This window comes from Hirundo rustica, chromosome 2 (genome assembly GCF_015227805.2).
Source record: "Hirundo rustica isolate bHirRus1 chromosome 2, bHirRus1.pri.v3, whole genome shotgun sequence".
In the NCBI taxonomy this organism is placed as follows: domain Eukaryota; kingdom Metazoa; phylum Chordata; class Aves; order Passeriformes; family Hirundinidae; genus Hirundo; species Hirundo rustica.
Window position 1 is genome coordinate 26,945,291 of NC_053451.1, and position 23,423 is coordinate 26,968,713.

At 42.4% G+C, this 23,423-nt stretch overlaps 1 protein-coding gene across 7 annotated transcripts in view; it reads left to right on the top strand.

The window, feature by feature from the left end:
* STXBP5L (syntaxin binding protein 5L) overlaps positions 1 to 23,186 on the top strand; it is a 179,095-nt gene extending 155,909 nt beyond the window's left edge. For all 7 annotated transcript variants that reach the window (XM_040054644.2, XM_040054645.2, XM_040054646.2 and 4 more), the window contains 7 exons: positions 4,496 to 4,666; positions 16,616 to 16,855; positions 17,770 to 18,130; positions 19,068 to 19,233; positions 21,026 to 21,137; positions 21,516 to 21,736; positions 22,759 to 23,186. In XM_040054644.2, coding sequence (XP_039910578.1) covers positions 4,496 to 4,666; positions 16,616 to 16,855; positions 17,770 to 18,130; positions 19,068 to 19,233; positions 21,026 to 21,137; positions 21,516 to 21,736; positions 22,759 to 22,800 — 1,313 coding nt within the window. In that variant the 3' untranslated portion in view covers positions 22,801 to 23,186. The remainder of the gene's footprint in view (positions 1 to 4,495; positions 4,667 to 16,615; positions 16,856 to 17,769; positions 18,131 to 19,067; positions 19,234 to 21,025; positions 21,138 to 21,515; positions 21,737 to 22,758) is intronic.
* The last annotated feature ends 237 nt before the right edge of the window (positions 23,187 to 23,423 follow it).

Consider the following 23,423-nt stretch of genomic DNA (forward strand, 5'->3'; position numbering starts at 1 on the left):
TTTTTTTCTTAATTCAAAGGCATATCTCTCTGCTGTGTAAAAATAAAGGTTAGTCACCACCATAATCATTACTCAAAATCTAATTTATTGGTGATACACAAAAATCCCCCAGTGGAAACAGATGGATTTTTCTTCACTTTAACAGTAAAGATTGTATTCTTCAACAGTTGTTGAGAAGATTCTCTGAGACTTACTTTCCATGTTCTTTCTGCTCCATATTAAAGCATTTCTCTGGTTCTCTTCTGGTTCTCATGTTCTCTTTTATTGATTACTTCCTTACAACTTAAGATGATATTATAATGCTTCTAATTATCGATATCTATATTCCTTTGTCTCCACCACTCTCAAATCATTAGCAGGAAGGTTTTGTGCTAGTTTTTCTGTTTGAATTTATCCCTTTGTTAGAACTGAAAGAATTGGTTGCTCGTATTCTTTCCTGATTTTTTGTGTCAAGTGTAATAAAATTGCTAGGCACTAACTGCAAAGACTGCTTCTTTCTTACTGACATTTTCATTACATTTGGCTTTAACAAATGTTCATTTTTTTACTGGTAAATTGTTGATCCCTTTTGCTTTTTTGCAGAAGTCACCGAGTTTAAAAGTTCTGTGTTTGTAATCAGGCAGGTTGTGTAGGATATACACGTTACAGTGTGTAAGCTAAAATCAGCATGTACAGATAAAATATTCTCCCTGTGCAAGATGCCCCAAAGAAATTTGGCTGGATTTGAGGCTGCCCTGCAGGTTTGCTGCTGTCATGTTGCACATCACAGATCTCAGTAGTTTCATCAGGTTTGCAGGAACTGATGTTACTTCTTCAGTTCCTCCTGATCTCATCATCCCCCTGGTATTTTGTGTGACACGCTTGCCTTACATCCAGCACAGCTCTCTTTGCTTTTTAAAGCAGTTTGTGGGGTGCACAGGGCACTGAATGGTGCTGGTGTTTGGTAACGGGGACAGATAAAGCATTTTTAATTCATGTGGGTAAGCATTTTTAATTCCATGGGCCCAGACAAAGGCAAACAACCACAAACTGCGCTGTAGAAGCAGCACATAGAGAACATTATGTGAATTTTATGTCATGAGCTTTTATGTATTTTAATACATCATAGATACAATGATTTATTGCTGCTTTATTAAACCAGTGCAGTTAAATTAGTTTTAAATGAACTAAAGGGGTAATTGCCTCTGATTACTTCCAATGGCTTGCATGAGCCCTACATTTTTAAATTAATGATCAGAATAGCTACAAACTGAGCCCTGGCCGTTTAGTTCACTATCCACAGGGAGTAGACAAGGCTCCTCCCCTGGAGTAGGGAGATGGCTCTTACAGTTTGGAGACTGGTTCAAGGATAAGCTCCACCAAACCCTGATGCCCAAATATCTTGCATTAGTGTGGGACTGGCTGAAGGGATCCAGGAGCACTGGAGAGGGTAATTTGAATTCCTTTCACCTCATGGGCAGCAGCACCCATGAGAAGGGGTGGGAGGTGATGGCAAATGCAGTGGTAGGAAAGAGAAGGGGTGTTTTGTGCACTTTTCTTCAGCAACAACTCTTCTTTGCCTCCTCCAGAAGAAGAGAGAGTGAGGAGCTGTTGCACTGTTGTGTCAATAGCACAGAGCAATCTGTGCATTGCTGCTTAAGTACAACATTAATGTCCTTGATACCAACTAAAGCTCCCAGTGACCATGTGACAAAAAGCAGTATTCCAGCAAGGACAGAAGTTAAAATGTTGCTCTTCCTTACAAATCAAACAAAGCTGGAAAAAAAGCCGTGTTTTTACAAGCCTCCTGTACTTGTTCTTTGGAGTGGTTGGGAGATATCTGTCGTGGCAAAGGAGAATCAGGTGACTCAGGCCTCAGAGGGGTAGTAAATCATTGCAGTTGTTCTCTCAGGCTGAGAGCTCGAGCATTCTCATTCTCCCTTCGAAAGCACACTGTAGAAAAGTAGTATTTCTTTCTTTCTTTCTTGTCGCTTTTCTTGCACGCTTCATCTTATTCCAGACAATGCAGTAAGGAACCCTTTCTTAAACAGTGCATAAACTTTCTTTAGAATTGTTTTGTATCACAGAGCTTATAGCATTAAAAAAAAAAAAAAAAAAGATAATTTTTAAATACACACATAGAATTTTCTCATAGACTTGAGTGGTCTTTATCTGCTGGATTTTTTTCAGTTTCTCCACAAAAAAAACCTTGTAGTCATGTTTCCTATCATTATGTCACTTTTTGTGCAAAATGCCTGTGTTTTTACTGAGGCTTGAAGACCTGCATTTCTTCCTGTATACGTTTTATAAAGTTATGTCTAATCAGAGGAACAGAACAGTGTTAAAATACAGCCAAGTTTGTAGCTGATCAATAACAGCCTTCTTCTGCTCATTGTTATAGCACCCCCTAATATTTCACCAACTTCAGTACTTGAAGCTGTATCCCTACAGCTTCTAGGATGAGGCCTGATTTTTTATTTCCCCCCCCCCCCCCCAGGAACTGGCTTTGCTTATTCAAAAAAAACATTGTCAAAACAGCTAAAGGGATTTAGGTGCCCAGATCCTAATGATGATTTCATGTGGGCCTTTGAAGGCAGCTGAGACAAACCAGCATACTTAGAGAAACTTAGCAGCATTTCTCTCAAACTGTGGCATAGTGAACAGGGGTTTGGATGTGTTGTGGCCATTCTGTACAATGCTCAGGGGAAAGGACTCACAAATGTTGTTGATGTTTCTAGAGAATATGATATTTTTTTTCACTCTATTATGTTCCTCACCACTTCCTAGGATTCCCCCTGGAGATAATTAGATATCATGCTGAAACACCTTCCCACAAACTGAATTTTGAAGAAAGGAAGCAGCTGGATGAGGATGTGTCTGTTGCTGAGGTTGAACAGTCAGCCTGTGTCCTTGAACAAAGCCCCTGATCTCAAAGGACTTTCTGCTGAAATACACAAACAGTTCCAGGAAATTTTGGAAAATTTCCTAACTAAAGATGGAATGAGTCATCCACATCAGTTTTATATCTGCTCTTAGCTCAGTTAATAGCCATGTATTAAGGAAAAGTGACAAGAAGCATGGAAGCTGTGTCTCCTACAGAGCTATTTTGTTACGCAGTACAGATACTAAACTGCTTTCTAATCTATAATTCTGAACATTTTTTTCCCACTTTTGTTCATTAAGAGTGAACTATTTTCACATGGAAAGGACATGACTTGCACATTCAAGTACCCCACTACACACTGTATTCAGTATAGGACTGGAATTTTGAGTGAATAATAGAAATAGCTTTTCATGATGTACACTGGTGCTGTCATGGCATGGTAACCAAGAAATAAATTTATCTTGGTACAGGAACTTTCATCTTGTCCTTGGATACAATACAAATCAAAGAGAGTTAGGTGACTGAATATGATCCTTAGTCAGTAAGAATCTGTATTTAAGATAATTCTCAGACATAAATAACCCAACATTTAAAATTAGGGCAGAAACCTCAAGATTGTGGGAATTAACCCCAAATGAAGGCAGAAACCCCTACCTATAGTGTTGAGCTTTTACAGTTTTGAATAAAATAGTCAGAGTGCTTGCATGCATCTGAACCTTTGTTTTGCATATTACCTGCTGTTTACTTAAAATAACCTGCTGACCAAAAATACTCCAGTTATACCTGGGCATGTATCCTTTCACATGTTGAAGGGAAAGTTGTGTTCAGTAATTCTCCTCATCTTGTCTTGCCAGGCATAAGAGGAAGAAAAATCTCACGTGAATATTTTGCGGTCCAGTCCAATTCTGAACTCTGATCCAAGCCCAGATCAGTGGTTGTTGTGGTTTAAAGACCTGTTGACAAAGAACAGACGAATGTAGTAAGAGTTTGAAGCCAGCATGTTTTGTTTCCCACCCCATGAGACAGCAACATGTGCTGTGCTGATTGGCCATGGCCTCATTTCTGTAGAGCTCTGGCAGACAAATCAATTGTTCAGCAGTTTCCTCAGAAGTAAAATAAATCTATGATATGTAAAGAATAAAATACTTAGCAATATTATGGCTATTTTTAATTATCTCAAATAATGGCCTGTTTCAAGCAGCTTTGAGTCAAGCAGGGAAGATGTCTAGCTTTGCATTCTACCCTGTAGTAAATTATACTTGCAGTTCTTATGAGAGCAGAAAGGAAAGAAAACATTCAAATTGACTTGGTATCTCTTAGGAGACACAACAGCAGGGTATCAGTGTTACCTGCAGTACCTTGGTAAATGCCTGTGTGCACAGGTCAATGCTGTGGGATCTGCAGCTCTAAGAACACTACCGGTTCTATGGCCCTCGGGTTTTTTCCAAACTATCCCTTAAAGATACGGTGAGTTCTTTTTTACGTACATGTGATGGGTTGGTAAAAAAACCGGTAGTTATTCCCAGAAGATTTAATTTTACCCATTCTCAAGTGTCAGAACATACATCTGTCCTGCATTGTGACTCTCGGGAGCTGACGCTTTACCTAGCGTTTGTTGCGTTCACTTTCCAGATCATGTGAATGGTCACTGTACAAGCCCAACATCCCAGAGCTGCGGTTCAGGCAAACGACTTTCCAGCGCGGACGTGTCGCGAGCAAACCGCCGCGGGCCCGGCAGGCCCCCCTTCAGGAAAGCCCAGTCTGCAGCCTGCATGGAGATTTCTCTCCCAGTCACCACAGAAGGTGGGTGGCAATGCCTCTTTTGACAGTTATTTGTCAATTTCTCACCGGGTGTGAAAGGGGAGTAAGTTCGGCAGGATCCTTGTCTTGGTTATTGCCTTGAGCTAACTACTACTTTAAATTGTGATAGGCAATCAGCAGCACCATGACCCTGATCCTCTTCTAGTGAGGAGCATTTGTGTCCTAACCTGCCCGCTTGCAGGGGTGTCTGCAACACAGTTAGGGATGGAACCAGTACTCCCTAATTTCTACACCTGTTAGTGAAGACAGAGCAAGGGGAATTGTATCACTCAGTCCGTCTACTTTTGTATTTTTAAATGCAAATTGTTTCATTTACCTTTGTTATTAGTGGCACATGGCTCGAAGATCTGGGTATTTTTAATTTTTATGGCAACATAAAATTTTCCTCCGCATTAATGACTGATTATGAGCATATCATACCCCTTTTGTATAGCTCTCTTTATGTGCCACACAAACATGGCAAGTAATGCTGTCCTATAACAGCTCCTGATGGAAAATGTACCACTGCCACAGTAGTTTTGATTGCTGAGTGTTTTTCTTCATTCTATGTAGTACCAAACTCTTCTGTAATTCTTGTATGCGGATACCACTGCAATATCAGCGCTACTTTTACCTGCCAAGGTCACAGTATTACCTAATCCTTTAATGCTGCTTTTCTTCTTACCTGCCATCCTCCCAGAGCAAAGAGGGTCACTGGTAGGCAGAGCCCACAGCCCCCTAAGGCCCCACTGACTCTTGTGTACGAAACATTTAGTAATACAATGATACCTTCAATGGCATGATGTTGCTTTCTGCAGTCCTGTGCCATGAAAGTTTCTCTTTATGTTGTTCATGGCCATTAAAAACACCTATCAAGTTTAATGTAAAAGTGTATCTCTTTTAGAGATAATCATCCAACTTCCTTTCAGGCTTGAGAAGTAAATTGAATTAATTAACATTAAAAATTCCTATTTAAAAGCATCACTTCAATAGTATTAAACCTTTCAGTAAAGTCAGTGAAATGGCTGTTGCAAGAGTGAGCCAGACAATCTCCAGAGTCATTTATGTCAGCATGTAATGTGATGGAGCATGGTTGGAGTTTGTCCTTGGGTGTGTGGATTTGTGTACAAGTCACTTTTCAGCAGGTCTGTTGACTAAAATAATTTTCTGATTATCTGTAGTCTCTCAGTAAAGCAAAGCCTTCTATCCAGCTTGTTTAAACTATTTTTCAGTTGGCGTTATTAGTTTTTTGAGTTCTAGTTCTATTGCCTGATCTGCCTGGAATGACTGACATTCCATTGTTCTTCATGTATCTTGAATTTCTAGATGCACTGTTTTGTCAAGTGGTTTGATGCATTTCTAAAGGGTTTTTTTACTAAATAATATGGTGGAATGTGGTATGATGCTTGAAAGAATCTTAGTCTGGGTGAGGAAAAGGAAGGAGAGAAGTTAAAAGGTTTGAGAAAGAATATGCTGAGAATAAGAGTTCTCTCTCTAATGTGAAAGTGGCTTTGATCAAAACCTTCTGTTGAGCTTTTCCAAAATAAAATGAAGAAATTCCCCTCTTTGCTAAGAATTTATTGGCTACTTAGGAACATATGTTGCAACAAACAATAGATGTATTCCCAAGAAATTATTTCCTTTATTTTTATATTCTCATGAGATGAGTCAAGATACATATTTTATGTCCTTTCTAGAAAGGTAACATTTCAGGTTAGAATTTGGTAGGATTTTATTATTCTGCCAGAGTAGAATTTTGATTAGAGTTTGCTATATCAGAAGGACTTCTTAGGCATTAAAAAAAAAAAAAAAAAAGGGCCTTTGTGTGAGGGTAAATGGTTCTTACCTTTTTTAAGCCTGTCTCCAAGGCACTGATAATACTTGGAGATTTTTTTTTAATAATGCTTCCAGTTCCTGCTCTTTACAACCTCTTCCATATGATTTGATTAAAAAGATAATACATTTTGGTAAGTAATCATAAGATACATATTAGAATAATAAATGAATCTCCTCCCCTTGCATTGGATTTCAAACTCTACTCACTCAAATCTGAGCTCCTGGTACAAGAGGAACTGTATTTCCAGCATTTTCATCAAGTCTATTTTCAATGAACTTTCACACAATACATTCTTCTGACTTCGTTCCAGTGAGCTGATTGTCAAGATTTTGCTGACTCTCACCTCTTTACTTTCTGCAGAAGGGTTCCTAATATAGACAAGCATTTTTGAAGAATGTCTTTGCAATGATGAATCATAGGAAGGAAATGGGGTGGGGGGGAGGGAGGGGCAGAGTAGTTGTCTTGTTGTCTGCCGGTTGAAATATTGCAAACTGCTCAGACTCATACAGTGCTGATATTTCTCCCACATTCATAGCAGAATAATTCAGAAGCCAAGTAGCAGTAGCAGAGGAGTGGTGCATCATTACTGTTTCTGCCTAAACCTATGTTTTTCCCCGTCTCCTCAACATCCTCTTTTATGCTTTTTGAAGCGTTGCATGTTGTCTTAATATCTTCTGCTTTCGTAAATGCACCACTCTCATGGCTGTAGTAAAAAATTCTGTAGTTCCTCATTATTCTGTATCTTATTTTAGCACAAAATTAAAACCTTGCAAATTCTTAATAACGTATTTTTATTTATAAGGAAGAGATTTTTTTATGTGAAACAGTGGAACAGGTTGCCCACAGAGGTGATGGATGCCCCATCCCTGGAAACATTCAAGGTCAGATTGGACAGGGCTCTGAGCAACCTGACCTAGTGGAAGCTGTCCCTGTTTGTTGCAGGTGGGTTGGAACCAAATGACCTGTAAAGGTTCCTTCCAGTCCAAGCTACTCTGTGATTCCATAATCACTGATTCTAAACAATCTTGTTTTCACATACTTTTGATTAAGCAGTATATTTCTTGAGATAATATTAAGTTTATGGGCATTGTAACCAAACCCACAAATACAGAAAATTCCATTGCTGAGCTTCTAAGCTCTAAACTTCAAGTCTCTTTTGAAAAGAAGTTTTTGAGATTTCAGGAGTTAGTGATTATATTTCTTTGATAAGGCTTTCTCGCACTGAGTAGAAATTGCATTTTTTATTATCAAGTTAACATTGTGCTCTCAAACAGTAATAAAAAATACACATGAATGCAAGTTGTTCTTAGCCAGTAAAATCCTTACAGAGATTCTGGCCCATGATAACATTCTGAAGAATGGGAATGTGTTTTGTCTCCAAGCTTAGTGGATTTCTTTGAGGGCTGTAGCTATTTGCACTGCTCATGTTTCAGTCTGTTCCAGCTTGGGGTTCTGACTAGCACCCCATTTTTTCTGCAGGTCTTCACAGAAACACTGAAATAGGGATTAAAGTTTTGTTCATCTTCCTGGGGAAAATGTGTGGCTCGACTGGCTTGCCCTCTATACTCTCAGCCTAAGAGCTAACATCATAGTTTTTAAACCTGCAGAGATCCCAATCTGATCAAGAATTGCAGTGTAGATGAATAGATCTCAAACATCTGCTTCTTTTCGGCACAGGAAAACAAAATATGTATTGTGTTTGAATTTTTAATTGCAATTTTAGATTAAAGAAAACCCTGAATTAAAGAAAACTATGGCATTAAAGAATAAAAATAAAATTGCTGTGGGAGGGAGCTCAGTGTGGTTGTACTTGCGTAGCTGGTGGGTACATGGATGTGTGCACAGATGCATGTGTTGACACGCATTTGTCCTTGCTTTGTGTGCTATGAGAAGTCTTTCAGATTTGATATATCTTGGTTATTTTCAAACACTATTTTTTTAAGCTGTTTTGCATTCTCCAAAGGTTTCTCTCTGGCTTGTGCTGGCTGAGTCTGCCTTTTTTTCCTCCTTGTCTGCATCCATACACAAATCTGGGCATTCTGCATACCTATGTCCACCTGTGGTTTCATCTTATGTCACTGGAAGAAAATACAGAGTAGAGTTTTTCCTTTGAAGTGTTATGTTTGGAAATTCATTTACTTCCAGCAGCAGTGATAGAAAACTGTCTTCCTTTTTTTACTATTGTTTTTGTTCCCCATTATGTAGGTTTTAATTAGTCCAGCCTAATCACCTTGTTCTAGAAAGCCCATTTACATATTGGTGTTGGAGAATTGCCTCTGAACAAGGAATCCTAGCAAGGTTTTGCTGTGCATTGTAATTTTCTAGGAATGCTAAGAACAAAGACTTGGAATTTGCTTTAACTTTCCTTTAAAGCAATTCCATTTCAGCACTTAGGTTTTGGATTAACTCTTCTGATTATAGGTAGTTAAAATTTGATACAGAGCACTTGAACTGAAATGTTACTGTGAGCTGGCAAAATGAACCACTTAAGTAGTTATTATTTTTAACAACCTTATCAAAATTCTATGGCAAGTGCAACACAATTTCCATTTTAGCTGATCCAGTATACTTGTGTACCTGAAGATTTTCTTTTGTATCTGTACATGCATAGGATGACTACAGTTATTCAGGGATAAGTTGTTCTCTTATCTGCATGATTTTTGACCAATCTGTTTTGGAAAATACACAGTATTTGGTATATACTATATAATTAAAACTTTTTTTTAATTAATCAAAAGTATTTGTGAAAATTACCGTTTAAAAAAAGCCTTTGAGGTAGCCTGATGGAAACTTCCAGGCAAGTCCAGTGTGCTGTAGCTGGGGTCCTTAAACACGATACTGAGCAGTTGTCTTAGAAAAAAGGCCACTGCCTGAGGAAGCAGACTCACCTGGTGTCGTGCTGAGTCCTGCAGTGTTTGCTGTGTAATTTATATAAAATTTATATCATTTTTCTCCTGTCAGTTATGGCTGTGCTCTTAAGCCATCTCCAGCAGTGCTGTATCCATAACACATTGGATTTTTTTGCACTGGATGAGTAAATGTGGCCATGAGGTTTCTTTCCCATGTGGCAAGCTAGAGGTAGAAGAGGGAGGTTTCTGTTTTTATCACTGGCTCTTCTTTTTCTTGAGTCTCTTGGGTCTGAAGCCCACGTGTGGATGTGAGGTAGGTAATGATGGCCAAGGGGATGGTTGGTGTAGTTTTTAAGGCAGTGCTTCCTAGGCCTCCAAGGAAACAGAAAAGGACCCTGGTTGCTCGATCCAGAAAAATATTGGGAAAAAAAGCACAAAATTATTCAAATGCATGGCAGGGTACTGCAGAGAGAAGAGGAATAGTCAGCTGTCCACATCTCTTGAGAAAAGGACAGGACATAAATTACTAAGGCAGAAGCCCGACTTAAGGAAGACAGTTGGGGATTCATTTTGATCACAAGGGTAGTTAACTGCAGAAATTAATTCTCTGAGGAGGTTATTGCTTCTCTGGCAGATTTTCAGAACAGCTCATGTTCTCCAGCACATTCCCTTTGCCAATACTCTCCGTGCTGCAGAGTGGATAATTTCTGGTGAGCTTCCTTGCCCAGGCAGCCAAGCCAGACTGACGCTTACCTGATCCCCTGGGCATGGCACAGCAGTCCTGGGGCCACGCTTTTCACAGCTGGACTTTCATAGCACATGGAAAAGCCCTTACATTGATTAATATGATTGATTGATTTCTCAGGGAGGGACTGATGGTGATTCTTCCTGTAAATCATTTCAATTTCGATAGCGTATGAAGTTACTTTGCCATCGGTGTAGTTGCTAAAACTTGTATAACAGGAAAAAACTGAGGTACTATGGTAAACCACAGTCCCCACTAACTGTTCTGTTTGTCACCATATTTCTTGTCTGTGCAGAAGAGCAGATAAAAAAATTGCAGAGAAGACTTGTTCTACATCTAGAAAGTGTGTTTCTTATTTTCCTTGGAGTATATTTTCTGTTAGATTCTACCAGGATCGACTTGATTTCTTATGAGAATCTGCAAACTTTCCTTGGTTTTAAAATAACCAACTTAATGAAAATATTGTTGTTCTTACACTGAATGTCTAGTCAGTTTAGTCAGTTTTAATTTAAATAATGATTTGATTCCAGGTGAAGCTAATTTCACACTATACTCTAGGCATGTTGAATTTGAGGGTGAGTTATGCCCTGCACACACAAATTTAGCTTGTTTTCCTCGCTAGCCATCACTTCAGATCAACCCAAAGTGTTTTGGTATGTCTATGATCACTTCCCTTGGCCTGCCTCTTCCAGTGCCCCTGGAGGTTCAGGTTTTGCAGATCTCTGAGCTTTCCCCCCAGTGACAGCCTGGGGATGAGGCTGAGGTCCCTAGCACCATGGGTGGCCCAGGTGAGAAAGGTGTGGAGGCAGAGATGTTGCCGTGCCATGGCTTCATCATCTTCCATGATGCCTTTTGTCTCCCCTTTATCCTTGGGTACTTCCATGTGTAAAGGTTACGCAAGTCATTCTTCCCTGAACTGTCAGCGTTATGAAAGATGCTTCAGCAGAATTCAGGTTGGGGTTTCAATTCTAGAGAATTGCGATGTCTTTGATTAAAAAAGATATGTCCAAGCTCGTAAACTAAGTCCAAATTGAGCTTTTAGTGATGTTAATGTAAACTGACTTATGTAAGTCAAGGGAAGTGATTCATACAATTAAAAATGGAAGTTTGATAGACTCTTACTGCAAAGATCTTCTGCATTTTTATAGAAATTACTTCTACTTTTTCAACATGAAGAATAATTCTGCCCTGACAGTTCCCTTCTGTTTTTAAAACTTGCTGAACTGAAACATACGCCTCAGCTATACTATATTCTGGAAATACCAAAGATCCAGGTCTACTTTCTTGAAACTATTTTCTCTTTCAAGCCTTTATTTGCCATCCTTTCCATCAGTGTTGTATCAGTGGGAATTCCATGAAACCTTTCGGGTTACGCTGCCTTAATTGTAGCAACTTCAGGGCAATACATTTCAGAACTTTCTCCGGGGAGGGTCAAGTGTCCCACGGCTGTGAGTTCCATCAGAGCACAGACACAGCCACCGTGGCTGGAATGCTCTGCAAGCTGCATATCCACAGCAGTGTTTTAGGGAAACTTAAATAAGTTGATCTGGTAGGAAGTCGTTCACAGTAAAATTCCAGATTTTTAGCACATTATTTGTTCTTAGGATGACTTCTGCTGCTCTCTAGTGAGTTGTGTCATGTGGAATGCAGCTTTGGAGTGCTGCTGTTAAAATGTTGGCTTTACAGCCAAGCAAGCCTGCAGTGTTCCTAAACGTGTGTTACTTCCTGCCCCTTTCTCCTCTGTGTTGTGAAGCATTGCCATCAGTGCCATGTTTGATCTCTGTGTGTCTGTGATGTTACTGTGCACAAATTCATGCACTAAGTATAATTCCTTTACTGTGTATTTCCCTTGGCATTCAGAGCTTTGAGTGCTTTCCTGACTACATAATTTTGAAAGTGATAGATTTCTCTGAAAATGTAAGATGATGATCTTAGACTGCCAAATGTTTTAAATAGTTCCCTTGGCCTCTGTTAGTTTTGGTGTTTGGGATTAAAACTTCAAGAGTTCTCCAACTGAGGAGAATATAAACCATTCCACTTCTTTTTTTTTCCAGAATATATTGATTTCCATGTCAAAAAGGTCAACTTCTGTATATGTTTCATAAACAGATCAATTACTCATTACTGTAACACCAGGAAAGAAGCTATAAATAGTATCCAAAACACTAACAATCAATTGCAAAGCTCTTCAGTAATGAATGTAAATATTTGCTATGAAAATGTTGATCTGGTAGGTTTGGGGTTTTTAATTCCTCTTAACAAGTAGTACTTCTATTTTCCTGATTCCTGCTCCCTAAAGAAAATCACTTTATGTTAGTCCTAATTCCACATTTTTGTAAAAATCCCAGTAACAATTTCCTGGAATATCTGATATGTGAGGATGTGTTCCCCTTACAGAGCTTTGGTGCAGCTGAGAATAGGCAAGTCAGAACAGTCCCCTGAGCATGGGCATACGTGGGAGGGGGTTTTAATTCCTTGGGAAAGTGAGGAAATTCTGGTTTTATTTCTGCTAAACTAAAGGAAGTTAAAAGAAAAAAAAATATCTCCAATCTCCGTTGTGTACAGGTGGCAGTTGAAAGACATGGAATCATTTACTCGAAGGATCCTTTGAATTCTCAGAAAACCCCAAATTAAATCTTCCGTTAGACACCAGTGCACTGCAGCAGGACCCTGTCAGGCAAGGAAGGGGCTGGGACAACTGCTGGGGCTGCTTTTGTGTAAATGTCACGATGGTGTTGGGCTCAGTCATTCCTGTCCTTTTGCTGTGCACATGCCTTTATGGCAGTGGGTTGCATTCCCAATGCTCCAGCACTTCCATGGAATCAGAACATCCTCACGTGATGAGCAGCGCTGCCCTGCTCGCTCACAGATCAACACAGGGAGGACTCAAAAGCACTGGCTTCCTTTTTAACCTGCGTGTGCATTGAAGTGTCCTGTGTGTTTTCCTGTGAGGTGGGAAGCAACTTAGAGGGGTTTTGGTTGCTTTTAAGTAATAAAGCTTCTGTTTGTACACTGCTGGCTCAACACCTGAATTTAACAACCAGTCCAGTGTCACAAAGGAAGTTGGTTCCTGAGTTTCCATCCGCAGCTCATTACCCCAAACCGTGCATAGGATGGGGCTGAATGAAAACGTTTAAAAGTAAGAAGGACTTCTCTTAGGACAGCAGTGGTGTTTATTCCATGCAGCCTTGAGCCATGGAATGCAGCTTTTTGAAATGCACTGACTGCAGGTAATAATGCTTTGTCGCTGAGCTGTTTATCATCCAACAGCACCATCTCCCAAACTGCAGTCTCTGCTTAGCTCTCAGGGGCCACTGGATCCCTCTGATGGTGCTCTCTGCTGCCAGCTGCAGAAACAGCCTGGAGAACAACCCATATAGGAGAAAAGAAAAGCCAGGAAATCTGGGTGTGCGAGAGGAGGAGGAAAAGGATGTGGTGGTCTGAGGGGCTGTGTGGGACCTAATGGATCCTGGGAGCTGGATATGTGCCTCTCAGAGAAAAGGGAATACTGGACTTCCTCAAAGCAGGACGTAATCTAGAGACAGGAGCATGTTTATGAGACAGTGCCATGTAGCAGGATGTTCTCCAGAGGAGGAGGAGTCAGAAACTTCTGAGGAGTTTTTCACAGGTAAGTGTTCTGTCCCCTGGCTGAAGCAGAGTCCAAGTCTACTTTGATCTACGTTACAAGGACGTGGTCCTAGTTCAGACTCCTGCAGAAAGATGTAGCTGACATTCTTGCTACACTCATCATGCAGAGTGAAAAAAGGAAAACAGAACAGAAAACCTGGAATATGGTGGTTGGGTTAATGGTTACTGCACACTGGCAAGTCAAATTTGAGAAGACAGGATGTCATTTTAAGACATAGAAATCATACAAGCAAAGGATTTGGCGAATTTCTGAAATTTCCCAAGGAAAATACTTTTCTGTTTCTCCAGGATACAGTGGGATGCTTTCGAGATGAAGAATTTGGGGTAGAATCTCTTTGAGAAAAGAGTCTCAGGAAACAGGACTTTACTAAATTTTATCCTGAAATCTAGGAAGAGGAGAGATTTCTACCTTGCTTTAGGGCCAGCCAATAAAGTCACATAACAGTTGCAGACTTTGCTGTTCAGATATGTTTAATGACATCAAATTTTGGCATATGTCTTGCTGATCTTTGGAATTTCAGTTTGAGTAGTGTATTTAATAGAAGATGGTACAGTATGTTCCCAAAAGTGTCTTAAAGATTATATCTGTTAGTGTCAGTTTTGTAGAGATGTATTAGTTAACTGTACTGCACAGGAGTGAGGAACATTTCTTGTTAATTTAGGGAGGGAGAAAGCTTGATGACACATGCAAATGGCACATCATATATTTTAAGTTCTGTGTATGTCGCCTACACTAACTGCATTTGTCCTTTCAACATCTTTCTTAGCTTGAGCACCACCATATTTGAATTTTATGTGACTGTGATATTAATACACCTGTTAAAGAGAAGATTAATTACATAATAGCATTTTTATTAAGGATTCGGTACCCTTTGGGAGAAAAAAAAAAAAAATATATATATATATATATATATATATATATATATATATATATATGTAGCCCTGATGATTTCTGCTTTAAAATTCCTGTCTTCATTTCTTTACCTGGCAGCTGTCAGTGCTGAGGAAGGAGCTGGGCCAACTCATTCCCTGCAGGAGGAGTAAAAGGTGCTTGGGGTTGTAGGAGACGCTAATTCTCAAGGTATTAGCAGCTGTGTCCGTAGATGTGCCAACAGTCCCCGTTTATGCAGCTGCATGGACCAGTGCTGAGACAGAACTAGAGAGCTACAACAGTGCCTACATGAAAGTGGAAATGGGGTGAGGGCAGCATTTGGAAGTTCAAGTAGACATAAGAAGAGTAGACTCTCTTCCATGAGAGTGGAGCTGAAGTGCCAGGAGCAGCTGTCCTGTGAAATTCCTCTTGGACAAGTTACAGATACCCGCAAAGGACAGGAGGTGGCCAAGTGTGAAGAAGTAGCAGGAGAATCTGCCCCAACCCTGTTGTGCCAACACTTAAGACAGAAGCACGCATAGAAATACTTGGGGTGGTTCCAGCAGCGTTTCACCCTGGTTCTCTCCAGTCTTCCCCAGGGAGCTGCAGCATAGGGATGACTTTGAACTGAGGCATCTGGGCAGGGGAATGCAATGCTGCAGTTTGCTGACTGAGGAAGAGATTCACCGGCAAAACTGCTGCTCTGGTGGAGCACGGGAACCATGTATGCAGTGTGAGGATTAGCTCATTTTTAAGCTGGAGTACGTGAGAAAGTAATTTTCTAATTTTATTCTTCAACCATGGCAGAAACTATTCCTCTTTTTAGACAATTCTGTTGGCTCTGAAGAGGTGACTCTTTTCTGAGAGACAAAAAGGACAATTTTGTACCAGATACAGATCAGCTTCATAATGATAGGTTCAGGAGCAAGACCTTTATCACAGATCCAGTACCTTCAACTATTTCTCCACCTCCAGTTATTATTGTTGCAAAAGAGTATGTGGGCTTTCCAATGATCTGATCCCACTTTTAACTACAGGTTGGTAAAGGGCAGCAGTGGCAGAAGTTGTTTTGCAAGGACTGTGCAGCAGCCAGCCCTAATCCCGTCTTCCATCTGGCTCCTTGACTCTTCAGGAACTTTTTAACCCCCTGTGCTTTATAGCCTCTGATATTCCTGCCAATGCCAGGAGCTCCCTCACACAGCTTCGTGCTCCCTGCCTGGCACTAGGCAAAGCAAAGCAGAGCTCCTTAGGCTGTTCATTGTTACCTCTCTCTGCAAAGCTCGGAGAGAGTCTCTGTACCTGGGCACTTTCAGTGGGGAGAGCACAGCTCTGTCTCCAGCTGGCTCTCAATGCTGCCTGCTAAAGCTTGGGCAGTCCCAGCTCACTCTGCAGTTGTTGCCAAGGGCACAGGGCGGGTTTCTCACTTCACTCCCTGAAAAGCCAGAGTGGATTTGTACCCTGAGATATTTTGGAGGCTGGGTTCAGTTCAGCAGTGGGTGTCTTTTCCCCAGGGAGCAGTTATTAATACCTTCACAATAAATGGCAGCTGTGAATGCAGTGCTAGAGCGTCCTAGTGATGGCAACAAGAGCAGAGCAGGGGACACGTGCTCTGAAGCTGGTAATGACATCTCCCTTCATGTCCTGCAGCAATGAGATACATGGATTAATTCTAAATGCATTGGTAACATATGGGTCTAAAATTATTTTGTGCTATTTAGAACAAGTCCTTTGAGCTAAGGCTGTTGTAAATTCTAATTAGTCCATGCTAATCTCCATAATAGGCAGCTATTTCTAATGCAGATCTAACTGATGATGTCTGACAGCATTTTCCACGCTTATTTATACTCTGGCAGCAAGCTGGTACCGTGCTAGGGTCGGAATGTTTGCTCAGGTTAAGAAAACTTTGTTTTCTGTACTCTGCAGGGAGTTTGTATTTGCTGCAGGCTTGTGCCTGTTCCCAGAGCAGTAATTTATGCCTGTTTGCTTGTATTTGTTTGTGCAGAAAATAGAGAAAACTCCTTCAGCCGCTCCCGAAGCTCCAGCGTGTCCAGCATCGACAGGGACTCAAAGGAGGCAATCACAGCTTTGTTCTTCATGGAGTCCTTCGCCAGAAAGAACGACTCTGCCGTTTCCTCCTGTCTGTGGGTTGGAACAGGCCTCGGAATGGTCATAATCCTGTCCCTTAATCTGCCTGCTAGTGATGACTTACGGCAGTCAGAGCCAGTCTTGGTGTCACCAAGTGGTGAGAGTGCAGCTCTTTTCCTGCTTTTTATATGTCTTGGTACCGTGGGGCAACAACTGCATGATTTTGTACGGCCTTTTGGGCAGAAATGTCTCAAAAAATCAAGCAGTGGTCACTCACTGAGTGGAGAGCACGCAGGTAAAGATGCTTATGAGGGACCAACAACTTCACGGACTGAGACACTTTGGTTGTGTTAGTTCCAAAGATTGCCTCGTGTGACAGGCAAAATTGCATGTTTCTTGTGAGGACAGGGAAATTAGTAGAGTTCCTTCACATTGTGAAATTACAGTCCTGTTTACAATTCTGTCTGGGATTCTGCAAGCAGTTTGGCTGTCTTAGTATCAGGAAGCTGCAGAGAAGCAGAAGGGAGCTCAGGAAAGGAAACAAAAATGTTGGCAGGTTGCTGTACCAGGAGAGATCCTTGGCTGAGTGAGTGACAGATGGTATAGCAGAGAGAACAGAGGGCTGAGAGGTCAGGTCTGAGGAGAGGCAGCATGTGCTTTAAAAATGGACAAAAAAATGGACAATGCACAGAAGCAGAGGTTTCCCACCCCCAGTTTGTTTAGAAAAACAATGCTGGAAGGTCACCAGACTTGGAGCAATTTTACTGCTGGGTAATAAATATTCTGCCAGCATAATGTAGAGATAAGCAACAGGCCATCTTCAACGGCATGTGTTATATCCATCATTATAGATACCAGCTGCCCAAGACCTTGCCAGTACTGGCAGGCTGTTTGTTCACCTTCTCATGCAGTCAGAAAGAACGGAGCGAGCACGCCCTGACACCTTGGCTGGATCAATGTGCTCTGTGTTTACAAAGGCTGGGTGTCAGCTGTGCTGTGCTGTGCTGTGCTGTGCTGACAACCAGCCTGGTTGTGGAGCTGGAGCCAGTGAGAGGAAATTCTGTTCTGCAGGCACCGTCCTGACACTGAAGGGAGCCGTGCTGACCTTCGCGTGCTTGGACTGCATGGGGACATTGACGCATCGGCCCTATGAAGTGTGGAGGGATCCGCACAGCGCTGATGACGGTGACAAAGCGAGGAAAAGGAAACTCGTCATGCATTCCCCTTCCTCCTCCCAGGATATGGGTGATCATCAATTTGCAGTCATTTGTTCAGAAAAACAAGCCAAAGTCTTCTCATTGCCTTCCCAAACATGTCTTTATGTCCACAACATCACCGAAACGTCCTTTTTATTGCGAGCAGATGTGGTCACCCTCTGTAACAGCGTCTGTCTGGCGTGCTTTTGTGCTAATGGGCACATCATGACACTGAGGTACTTATCTAACTAATCTTGTGGCAAAACTAAGCAAAGAGGTGGCACAGTGCTGTCGTATTCCACTTGTGTTTGCTCCAGAGTGCCTGATGCTCTGCATTAACTCCCTGGTGGGCAAGTTTAATCCCCTGCCTTGACCCAGCTGTAGCTGATCCTCGGGCTGTCTCCACATGGGGAGTTAAGGCAGGCAGATGCACAGTAAAGCAAGCTCCTGGTTTTTTCCTAGTAATCCCCTACCTGTGATAGTTGATGGCTGGTGATTTTAACCTTAATAAAAGAAAGCCCTGATAATTTTGTTCGGTTATGGTGGCTCAGGTATAGAGACGTATAGAACTCATCCACAGAAAGGGTTCTGTTTATCCTTTGTGAAGTACCAGGTCCCACTCTTGGCACTTCTGAAGATTTTCTTGTTCCCTTCCTTGTCCCCTCCCCGAGGGAGCTGGCTGTGCAGTAGCCCTGTACTTGTACCTTCACCTTGCTGCACCCTCTTTCCGTGGCCAGGCCATTTAAATTTGGGAAAGTACTGTCCAAAACATCAAACCACGGGAAGCTGGAGGGCAGCAAAGGCGATGCTGGAGCCTTTATCCACAGGGTGGAAGCGAGGCCCTGCCAGGCCCTTTTCTGCAGATGTCCTTGCAGGCCTTGTCCTGCAAACAACCCAGCCATGTGGCACAAGCCATCCCGTGCCACAGGCACATCCCATATCCAGACAGTAGCAGAAGCCTTAGGGCCATGCTGGCAAGGCAGCTGAAACTTCTCCATGCAAGCAAACAGAGTAGGATGGGAAAGCAGTATTGTTGTGGCAGAGTTTTTCAGCTTAGAGCTGTAATTTAGCTGTTACGAAGGGCATAAAGTGAATGTTGGTTTAAAAAGCAGGCACGGGGCAGGCGTACCTTGTGTTAGCTGGTGACTAACCCGGGAATCTGCTTCTCCTCAGCTTGCCCAGCCTTCGCCCGCTGCTGGACATCAACTATTTGCCTGTCACAGACATGAGGATAGCACGGACCTTTTGTTTCACTAACGAGGGGCAGGCTTTGTACCTGAGCTCTCCCACCGAGATCCAGCGCCTGACGTACAGCCAGGAGATGTGTGACAACCTGCAGGTAGGGCTCACCCCTCGCTCTGGTGCCTGTGTGTGTGGGGGGCATGGGGGTCTCGCTCCTCAGGGCTAGATTGGCCCTGCTAAGGCCAGTGCTGCAGGGGCAGGACAGGTCTGTTCCCCTCCGCTCGTCCTGAGTGAATGGTGCCAAAGCAACAGAGAGAGGTCAGCAGCTCTGCTGTTCTTTGGGCTTTTTCGTGCACCGTCACGTGCAGCTGTGCAAGAAGTCTTTACATTGTTAGAGATGGGATGGTTTGGTTATTTTACAATGAAAATGTCATTTACTGAAGAGAAGGAATTGTGAGAGGTTACAGGGAGAAACATGAGTAATAAAAGGAAAAAAAAAAAAAAAAAAGAGGGGGAATAAGTTCTGGGTTATATAATTAGCAGTGAACCAGAATGGAAGTATAAAAGAAATGGTCCTGCCAGCACTCATTAAGCCCTAGGGAATAACATGTGCTGAGCTGCTCAACTCACATCACAGCACTGTCTGTCTCAAGTCTGGAAAGGCACTTTGAGGAGCAAGCATTGCACACCAGCTTTTGTGCACCAGGGTGGAGATTATTTTGCAAGGAGATAATTTTAAAATAATCTAAAGGTTTGACCAATACGTTTTAGACTATGGACCTACAGCAAGAGGGTGTTACAAACTACTTCTTTGAATTTTTTACCAGCCTTAACAGCATCATGCAACCACCAAGCAAAGGGAAACGCAGGCCTTGCTTCTCTGCACTGCTGGACTGTGGCTGCTTTTATCTTGGCTTTTATGCAAAAAACGGTTTGCGTGGTCATTATGTGTGTGCAGAAAGCAGATGACCCAGTATCACCTGCTACCTGGAAAAACAAAGCTGGGCTGCATGAGAGCTCCACTTGGGCTCCAAGGGCTGCAGTAATTTTTCTCCCCAAGCAGGTGACTGTGCAGAGGAGCAGTGGCTGAGTCACAGCGCTGTCCCTGCACTCAGCCCCCGGGAGCCAGCGCTGTGTGCAGCACAGCAGCTGCAGCTGCCTGCTGAGGCTTGGCTGAGTAAACACAGAGCTGAGCAACAGGGCAGAAGCTGTTCCCAGTGCACACAACCCCCTGCTTTCAAACACTAATGGGACTGCACGCTCTTCCCATCAGGTTTTTTTCCAGAGAGCCGGCTTTTCCTGGTACTGCTGCAAATAAATCTGAGCCTGACATTTGTTTGGAGCGACTGCTCCAAGATGTGGCAGCAGAGCAGTGCCTTCAGCAGATGTGCTTGTTTAGCATTGCTGATGGCCCACTAATGGGGTGGGGAAAGGTTGTAGGAAGGTAATGAATTTTGTTTAAAAAGAAAAAAAAATCAACTAAAAGACAAAGCACCAAACTCCGAATTGCTGGCGAGCACTGAACTCAGGTGTGCTATAAAAAGAAAGCAGAGTGGCTGCCCAGCCTGGCTGGGCAATCACTAAAGCAAAATACATAATACACAACAAATTGTTTATTCAATCATAGTGTCACCTCTGCTGTCTCTAAACAAAGCGTGACCTTATCACTGGTATTTTTATTCTGTATTACTGCATTTTTTTTCCTCTGGTAACAAACATGGGACTGGGCAGTGACAAGCCAAGTCCCTTTGAAAGCATGAGTGAGTCTAGTTAGCCCAAGCATTTGTCAGAATACACAAATACTGCCTACACCATACAGCTCACGCAGCAGACTCTTTTAAAATCGGTTAGATCCAGTGCATGTGGCTTGTTAATGAAAATCAAGAAAACACCTAGAGCTGCTTTCCCCTCACTAACCTTTTACATGGACTTTTTTCTGGCTTTACTAGGACATGCTTGGGGATTTGTTTACTCCTGTGGAAACACCAGAAGCCCAAAACAGAGGGTTTCTCAAAGGACTTTTTGGAGGAAGCGGACAAGCTTTTGACAGAGAGGAGCTTTGTGAGTAATTTATTTTTTGGGGGGTGGTTTTGGCAGAAATTCATTCTTGAGATTCCCCTGCCCTTGTCGTCTAGGAATGGAGCAGTACGCAAGATTTAGACGATTGATGAAAAGAGGAAGCTGACCTAGTGGAGGAAGGGGAGGGTCCTTGTCTGCCATTCCATAACTCCTTCACCTTGGCAGCTTCTTTTGCTCAGCTGAGCGGGGGGCACGTGACTGCTCTGCAGACGTGATGGGGACAGAGCAAAGCCTTCCACACGTGCCACGTGCCCCTCAAACAGTGTCACTGCTGCAGGCTGCAGCTCAAGATCAAGGAGCACTGACAGAGCCGGGCCAGGAGCTCATCCCTGTCTCTGTCTGCCCGTTTCCCCTTTGCAGTTGGCGAGGCCACAGCGGGAAAAGCGTCTCGCAGCCTCGCCCAGCACATCCCTGGATCCGGCGGGATTGAGGGCGTGAGAGGAGCCGCGGGTGGGGTCATTGGGGACCTGACTCGTGCGCGCATTGCCCTGGACGAGAGGGGGCAGAAGCTGGGCGAGCTGGATGAAAGGACTGCCAGCATGATGGCCAGCGCGGAGGCGTTCTCCAAACATGCACACGAGGTAGGAGCCCCGGCACCCACACCCTGGAAGTGGGGAACTGCCAACCCTGCCACCCAGCCTTTGCTTCCCAAGCGCCCTTCTCCCCCTTCACCCGGCCCTGGTGTCGGAGGTGTGCTCGTGTCGACGGGCACAGCATTGTTCCTGCTCCCAAACTATCAGAATGCCAAAAACAACCTGCCATTGCACACCCCTTTCTTTCACGTTTCCAGAAATGAGCATCCATGAATTTAGAACGTGGCACCTCTCATCTTGCCTTTCTCAACTAATTCGTTATGGTTTGTTTCTTTTAAGCCACTTAATGCAGCACATCCATGCAGTAGGGCAGAAAACAGGTAGGTGGATGAGTGTATAGGAACCTTTACAGATCTTACTGGGAGGAAGAGAACATTCCTAGTGCAGCCCTGTGGTACTGTTATGTAGAACAGGCCTTGCCAGGAATAGGAACAGCTGCTGTGCTTGGAGCTGGAAATGGAAAGCTTTTCCATCCCACGCTGTTAAGACTGGGAAAACTAAAGTGATTTTTCTTGAAAATAAAACAGCATCAAAGCGTACTTCCCAAAATGCACGTTTTTTATTTAATGTGCATCGCATCTCCGGACAAGACCTTTACATTTTTATTGGCTTTTGCAAGTGTGAGGCAGAAAGAATGTGGCCTGAAATGCCATAAGTTTATATAGTCAGGGCATATCTACTATGCTCCACAGATAGGTGTATTTTTATTCCTATAGAAAGCAAGTTCTTTTAATTTTTGAAGAAGAAAAGTAGTTAAAGCTCCTCAGGAAAAATCTTCTAAAAACAGCAATAGCAGGTAACGCTTTTTTAATGTAATGTAATAACTATGAAATTGAATACGAGATCTCAGTGGACTCAAGACCTGCTGACAGTGGTAGTGAAGTATTGCATTGTTCTGCATTTATTAATTCTGAAGTTTGACACTTAATGGGCCTAGGTCGTGTGTGGTCTCTCGAATGCAGGGCCGTGTTTGATTGCCATTTGTTTGGTTTTTTTCCCCATCTCTGTAGGTGATGCTCAAATACAAGGACAAAAAGTGGTACCAGTTTTAGACTTTCACAGAAGCTGCTTGTGGCTTTATAAAGAACACTGTTCAGGGAAGCAACCTTTATTCCCAAACCTACCAGTCACTGGCCAGAGACGGGTTTTTTTCTCCTAGAAGATGTTTTCCTGTTACAATTATTGGATTCATCACACTGGACATCAAGGAGAAATTTTACAGAACCATGGGATGGAAGCTGGAATCATGAGGGTCTTTCCAACAGCTGACTCATGGGGTGGCCAATTTTTTTCCCAAAAGGAACTCAACTATCACTGTGGCATGTAGTTTTTCAGAAGCTGTAGGTATGAACTGTGGGGAGTGCGTCTGGTTAAAAATATTCTGTACAAACTCGAATGTTAATGCACTTATAAAACTTTGCATGACTAATTGCCAACTTAAAAAAAAAAAAAAAAAAAAAAGAGAAAAAGGAAGCATGTTGTGACCGAAGAAAAATGGGATTTATTTCTATTCTGAGAAAAAAAAACAAAGAAAAAACACCTTCAACAACAAAAATCTTTATTTTTTAAAAGTGACATTATAAAAGGCCAATACATTTCAAGCATGTTTGCTACTGTTCTCCACATAAAAATGAGTTGAGCTGCATTTTCTTATTATTTTTATATTATTATTTAT